A 6444-nucleotide genomic window follows, 5' to 3' on the forward strand; every position below is an offset into this window, starting at 1 on the left:
AGGAGTCACTTTGCTCTGCAATAGCTCCCCAGTCAAGGCACATATGAGAAAGCAATCAATGAACAACTAAGGTGCCTCAACAAAGAATGGATGCTTCTCATCTCTCTCCCTTCCTGTCTGTCTGTCCCTGTCTATTCCTCTCTCTGTTTCTCTCTCTGTCTCTTGTATGTGTATTGTTTTAGTTAATCCTCCAGTAGCCCAGGAAAGTAGGTGTTATTATCGTCATTCTCCCTGTCGTCAGGTAGGTCAGCCCTTAGAGAGGCTCAGTGACTCTCCCAGGGCCCAGCAGTGGCAGGGCTGGGGCTGGGGTCCCGGGTGCCTGACAGCAGGGCCTGTGCCTGCATCCGGCAGACGAGGCCGCCTCCCTTCCTGTGATGTCGCCTCACCTGCTTCTCCTTCCTTTGTAGTGGTGCGGCCATCGAAGAAGAGGACACATGAAGGCTTGCCAGCCCCGTGGAAAGTCATTCCTCCCCCTTGTGTGTGTGACCGCGTGTACGTAACGGCTTCCGACTCCTGTGAAAGCTGCCCAGCCACCACTGTCCTCCGGCCGGACACGCCCCCAGATCGGCAGCAGACGCAGCACTCCGAGGGAGGGCCCGTCTCATGCTTACTGACTGTGTGCTTCTCACTGTGTGCTTGTGGTAGGTCAAACCAGTGCCCCCGGGTCAGCCAGGAACACCTCAGGAGGGTCCACATGGAATCCCTCGGTGGCTGCTTTGAACGCACTCAGGAAAGCCAGTCCCGGTACCACCGAATGCCCAGACAGCTTCCCCTCAGTAGGAAGGCTCTGGAGTCATATGGAAGGGCAGTCGGCATTTTCCCCCACGTGCTGGTAAGACCCCACTCTGTTCACATTGAAGCATGAAATCACTGAGGGCAGAGCAGGCTCGGACCCACATAAATAGGCTCCAAACTCCCAGTTATACACTTGCGGAATTATGGTTTTGTGAAATTAGATGGATGGCTTGAAATCAGGGTTGCAGAAAGAGTTGAATTTTAGAATTATATAGAGATATTTTTAGTACATGAGGCTATCCAGGACTTCAGATTCATAATTCAGTGCTATGGAAATGGGAAAAAAAAGTGATTGAAGAGGTAGAAAGGAAATGACCTCAAAAAAAAAAAAAAAAAAAGAGGATCAAAGAGATGTGATTAAAAGTTGGAATCAGTATTTCAGAACTCAGATTGCCGACGTTTTCAAAACGGTCGCTAAAGGAGCTGATGAAACCTGAATCATTGGAGTGAATTCCGCAGGTTTTATGAATCTTGTCACATGAAAGGCTGGAATGTATATTAGCAAACGGGAATTGTCAGTGTCGGTTTTGTCCCCCCTCCTTGGCTTGGCCTAATTGGGCTTAAGTGCGGTGTGGGGAGAATCCTTGTCACTCACCACGTGCTGAATGGAGCCCTGAGCCGTCTCCCAGCAGACAGACCCTCCTGGTCCTCCGGCTGGGACCCCTCCTCCTCAGCACCCCCCCCCCACTACCAGGCCTTCAGATCATCTCCCCGCCCTACTCTCTCCTCCTTAGTAACCTGAACAGAAACACCTACATCATGGTTGGACTTCTGCCCGTTCCCCGCTCCCAAATCACATATCCTTACAACCGAGGTTTTTATGCTCAAACGAGCAGATGTCACAGGGAATACCAAAACCGCAAGCTAAGAAACCTGCATCTTCTGAAACATCAGTTTTACTGAACAGTTTGTAATGAGGGGCTGACCTTCCTTTCAGAGAAAACAAACGCAGTTACCTTAGGAAATAGAATGTCCGCACCTATCAGCGTAGTCAAGGTCACATGGGCGGCTTCCCGGGTCATTCTTATTGGCGGTGGAGGACGTGCTTGCTCCCTCTCTGCTTTGCGTGGTGTTTTGGTGCCCACGTCTGAGAAGTACAGTTGGAACTGTATCCGAATGCCCTTGGGCTTGCTGTTGACTCGGAGCCTAGACTTCTAGTGCCCCTGAGGCAGAACCAAAGGAGCCCGCCCTGGGAGCAGTCCCTCTCCTGCCCACCTGCCGGCCTGCCTGGGACCCCTTTCCTGCAGTCCCTCTGCTGCCCGCCTGCCGGCCTGCCTGGGACCCCTTTCCTGCAGTCCCTCTGCTGCCCGCCTGCCGGCCTGCCTGGGACCCCTTTCCTGCAGTCCCTCTGCTGCCCGCCTGCCGGCCTGCCTGGGACCCCTTTCCTGTCACAGAGCAGTCCCCTGCTGCCCGCCTGCCGGCCTGCCTGGGACCCCTTTCCTGTCACAGAGCAGTCCCTCTGCTGCCCGCCTGCCGGCCTGCCTGGGACCCCTTTCCTGTCACAGAGCAGTCCCTCTGCTGCCCGCCTGCCGGCCCGCCTGGGACCCCTTTCCTGTCACGGAGCTCCAGGGCCAGCTGGTTGTTGTGCGTGCAGTGTGGTTCTGAGGCAGAAACAATACTTACTCACTGTCGGAGGCCTGTTTCTATCATTGTTCACTTCTGTGCATGCTATTAAATGATCATCCCCTCGATGCTGGGAAGCTACCAGGCTTATTATATACTTCTGGCTAGGATTATCCTAGCTCACTTAATATGTCAGGGCTTATTTATAAGTTTGAGAAGAGTTGGGACTGTTAAGGAAATAAAAGGTGATTTTTTTTTTCTCACACTGGTAACCAACAAATGGCTAAGACCATCTCGGCACTCCGCCCGTCTCCCTGGAAGGCTGGCCCGCCTGGCGAGCCTCTGATTACAGCCCCCAGCCCCGTCCAACACAACCGCCCTTAGGGAGGACCAGTGGCCGCTCTTAAAATGAGACTTTAAAAACCAGAAGATTAAGAAGACTTGAGGATTTGGAAGCTTGTGTTCTCTTTTCCAAATAATTATTCTTTAATCTCTAAATAGTCACCTTATCTTAGCAGTGGGCAGACCACTGGCCTCTCCATGTCTGATCATGTGTTATTACTTTAAACCCGTATTTGGGAAACTCGAGCATTAATGCCGCGGATCTGAACGGAAATATTAAAATACATGCCAGCCTGTGTCAATAAATTATCAGATCCCTGTAGTCCTCACAAAAAGCACTTTGGCTCTTACTTAGGCAGGATCTCAGACTTGCTTTATGGGTTCCTGCTGTCTTCAGCACCTGATAAAACTTTAACCAGGGAAGCATTAAACACAGTGCAGCGGCTTCTGCCGGGCTCCGGAGTTCCTGCCGGCAGCATTTGTCAGGGTGAGGACCGGGATGCTTCCTGCAGGGGCGCCTGCTTCCCTGAGGCGAGGCGGGGCATACTGTTCCGCCTGTTGCCTGTCGCCAGCCAGTAAGCATCATGCGCAGGACTGTGTCCTGACCGGCCGCAGGCGGTACAGAGCCCCCAGGGAGGGGTCGTTACAGAACCCCCAGGGAGGAGTCCTCCAGGGAGGCTGCTAAGGAAGGTCTCCAGAACGAATGGGGTCCTAACACCAATCCCTGGCTGCCGTCCAAATATTGGGTGTCTGGAGGCTGAGAGGGGGCTCGTTTGTTTTTTATGTGATATCATTAAAGTCAGAGCAGTTCCAAGAAGTGCTTGCAATCTCAGCTCTGACGACCAGGGAGGGAAATGACCGACATCGGGGATGTAAACCAGGCTCTGCACTAGGCCCCGCTCTCAGCCGACGGGCCAGGTTTGGGGTGGAGACTCACTGGCACTGACGTCCCCGGCTAGGAAGGATTGGAGCCCGATTGAAACCCGGCTCTCCCAGCTCCGCAGCCCATGGTCCATCCAACTCCAGAGGGAGCAAAAGGCGTGCGTTCCCCCACTGCCGCCCCTCCATCCCGCTGCAGGAATCCTCTTTCAAATTACATTGCATGGCTGTCGTTTGGGCTCAGACGTGGCATCAAAGTAGCCTTATTCTTCCACGTTAGCAGATGCCTTAAGAACACAGGCTAAATGAAGCCGCCCCCTGGGAGGTGGAGGGGCCCTTCCTTTGCGGCACCATCCCCTATAAACAAAGTGTTTCCGGCCCTTCAGGAGCGTAGACCCCTCAGAGGTGGGAGAGGCGCAGCCTCTGCCGTTGTCCTGCAGACACGGGAACTCTCCGTGTTCTCGTGAACTCAGCCGGCCACGTGCTTAGGAAGATGTGGCCCTTTCAAGTCCAGTGAATCTAGACTTGCTTGCTGATACCTGATAGGCGTGTGTACAGAAAGGATGTGTGTATTTCTGTGAATATACATGTATACACATACTATACGCACACACATGTTTAAGAACTAAGGGAAATTCAGAGCAGCCCCTCGTTATTTTGCACGGCACTGCAGAGTTTTCTGCCAGCCCTGGTTACCAGGGTCACCTGCTCACAGGAGCTCAGGGGCTCACAGGATGCTCCTAGGAAGAGCAGCGCCTCGGCCATGGTTGTCAGGCCCCAAAGCACAGGGCCCAGGCGACAGCCCTGCAGGAAGCGGCACTCCAGCCCCAGCCCCAGCCCCGGTGGTCTGATGATAGGGAAGTGGGGACAGCGGGCCATCCTGGTGACCTGAGAGTGACCACTCCGGCCAGGCCTGGGGCACAGCCGCATCGTTCACAGCCTGCAGGAAGCGGCACTCCAGCCCCAGCCCCGGTGGTCTGATGGTGGGGAAGTGGGGACACCAGGCCATCCTGGTGACCTGAGAGTGACCACTCCAGCCCCAGCCCCGGGGGTCTGATGGTAGGGAAGTGGGGACGCCGGGCCATCCTGGTGACCTGAGAGTGACCACTCCGGCCAGGCCTGGGGCACAGCCGCATTGTTCATAGCCTGCAGGAAGCGGCACTCCAGCCCCAGCCCCAGTGGTCTGATGATAGGGAAGTGGGGACAGCGGGCCATCCTGGTGACCTGAGAGTGACCACTCCAGCCCCAGCCCCGGTGGTCTGATGGTGGGGAAGTGGGGACAGCGGGCCATCCTGGTGCCCTGAGAGTGACCACTCCAGCCCCAGCCCCGGTGGTCTGATGATAGGGAAGTGGGGACACCAGGCCATCCTGGTGCCCTGAGAGTGACCACTCCAGCCCCAGCCCCAGCCCCGGTGGTCTGATGGTGGGGAAGTGGGGACAGCGGGCCATCCTGGTGCCCTGAGAGTGACCACTCCGGCCAGGCCTGGGGCACAGCCGCATCGTTCACAGCCCGCAGGAGCGGCAGGGCCTGGGAGTCCTCTTCCCCACCTAGACACACCTTCCTGCCCACGCCTGAGAGTCCACACTCACGGACGTCATGGCTGTTCAACACATGCTTTTTGCCATGTTTCCCATGTGCCTGGCACAACTGGAATTTTCTATGTAAAAATGAAATCTCACTATTGGGTGGGCACAGCCCAGCCCTCAGAGGAAAGGGGGGCGACAAGGAGGCTCCCCATCTCATTGCCTTTACCCGGCAGCGTCCCTGGGTAAAGCCCAGGGGTCACCCAGCCCCTTCCTGCCCTCTGGGGGGATGGGGTTGCCAGGGAAAACAGGATCTTTTGGAACTGAGAACTCACCAAAAACAGCAGAACAAGCGTCAGAGCAAACAAATGGAAACAAATTAAGACGGTTATAAGTGTACTGGTACATGCAAAATAAAAAATAAAAAAATGCCACAGCACCCATGCTGGGCTTGGTATGACCTTGAGGGGACAATAGATTTACACTTCCTGAAGTTGAGCCTGCAGCGACAGGTCGCCCTGCCTGGCGGGAGAACCATGACCCCACTGTGCCCGGCCTGTTTTCCTGCAGTCACGCTGCATCCTTAGTCAGCTTCCCCTCTCACCCTTTGCATTAAACAAGGGAGCTCTCAATCTTCCACGGGGCCACACGTTTGAGTTAATGTTTCAGTATATCATCTTCATACTGTAAATTATTTTGTAAGAGAGATTTACCGTTATCCCAGGATGTTTGGACTCAGCGCCCCTGTGCATTTGGAAATCAATAAACTATTACTGGAAATACCATTCGTCTCTTGGAGTTGGGCACAAAGGACCCTGCGAGGTGTAAATATTCATGATTGGCTGCATTCTTAGCTGTGGCAAGGCAGGAGGGGATGGCGTTTTGGTGATTAGATGTAGGAGTTCCATTTACTTCAAATTTCTCTGGAGTGGCTTAGTAGGCGGTCTCTGGGAAGGACAGAAGGACAGACGGAAAGCCATTACTAGTTAGCAGTAGGTTGATACGTTTTCTCCTCGAAGTAAAATTTTCCATGCTTAGGTTGAGTTTCTAAGCGAAGTAGGTTATAACCAAGTATTAAAGAATACTTGGTACTGAATGACGTTTTCAAATAATAAAGCTTTACAATTTGGATTAACCAGGGGGTAGGTCAAACTTTAATTTTTACCATATTTTCTAGAAAAAAAAAATCTTCATACAGGAAATTGCAGTTAGGCCGGCAAAGCCACTTCTGTGGAACTTCAGAAATGCACACGGGATGTGATTGCCGAAGAGAAAGGAAGGAGTCAGGTGGAAGTGAAGCAGCAGCCGTCCATCTGTCCTGCTCGGACCACAGGCTGCGCT

At 53.8% G+C, this 6444-nt stretch overlaps 2 protein-coding genes across 3 annotated transcripts in view; one reads left to right on the plus strand and one right to left on the minus strand.

Moving 5' to 3' along the window:
* Positions 1-1088, plus strand: part of TRIM44 (tripartite motif containing 44) — a 100488-nt gene extending 99400 nt beyond the window's left edge. The window contains exon 5 of the mRNA XM_066251277.1: positions 408-1088. Within this exon, the coding sequence (XP_066107374.1) occupies positions 408-438 (31 nt within the window). The 3' untranslated portion in view covers positions 439-1088. The remainder of the gene's footprint in view (positions 1-407) is intronic.
* Positions 1089-2837: 1749 nt separating this feature from the next.
* On the minus strand, positions 2838-5323 carry LOC136318655 (uncharacterized). Of its 2 annotated transcripts, none has more exons than XM_066251279.1 (2): positions 4598-5323; positions 2838-4467 (listed from the first exon to the last, which is right to left on the minus strand). In XM_066251279.1, the coding sequence occupies exons 1-2, from the start codon at positions 5321-5323 to the stop codon at positions 4216-4218; spliced, it is 978 nt and encodes a 325-aa protein (XP_066107376.1). In that variant the 3' UTR covers positions 2838-4215. The 2 variants fall into 2 exon arrangements, with proteins under 2 accessions (XP_066107376.1, XP_066107378.1); XM_066251281.1 differs by having other exon boundaries at positions 2838-4383; positions 4520-5323.
* Between the last annotated feature and the right edge of the window lie 1121 nt (positions 5324-6444).

The sequence above is a fragment of the Saccopteryx bilineata genome, chromosome 1 (genome assembly GCF_036850765.1).
Source record: "Saccopteryx bilineata isolate mSacBil1 chromosome 1, mSacBil1_pri_phased_curated, whole genome shotgun sequence".
NCBI classification, from domain to species: Eukaryota; Metazoa; Chordata; class Mammalia; order Chiroptera; family Emballonuridae; genus Saccopteryx; species Saccopteryx bilineata.

Coding starts and splice junctions, on each gene's coding strand:
- LOC136318655 (XM_066251279.1), bottom strand. CDS start 5,323: ATGAGATGGGGAGCCTCCTTGTCGCCCCCCTTTCCTCTGAGGGCTGGG. Junction 4,468..4,597: donor GCTGGAGTGGTCACTCTCAG/GTCACCAGGATG, acceptor GGTCACTCTCAG/GTCACCAGGATGGCCCGCTG.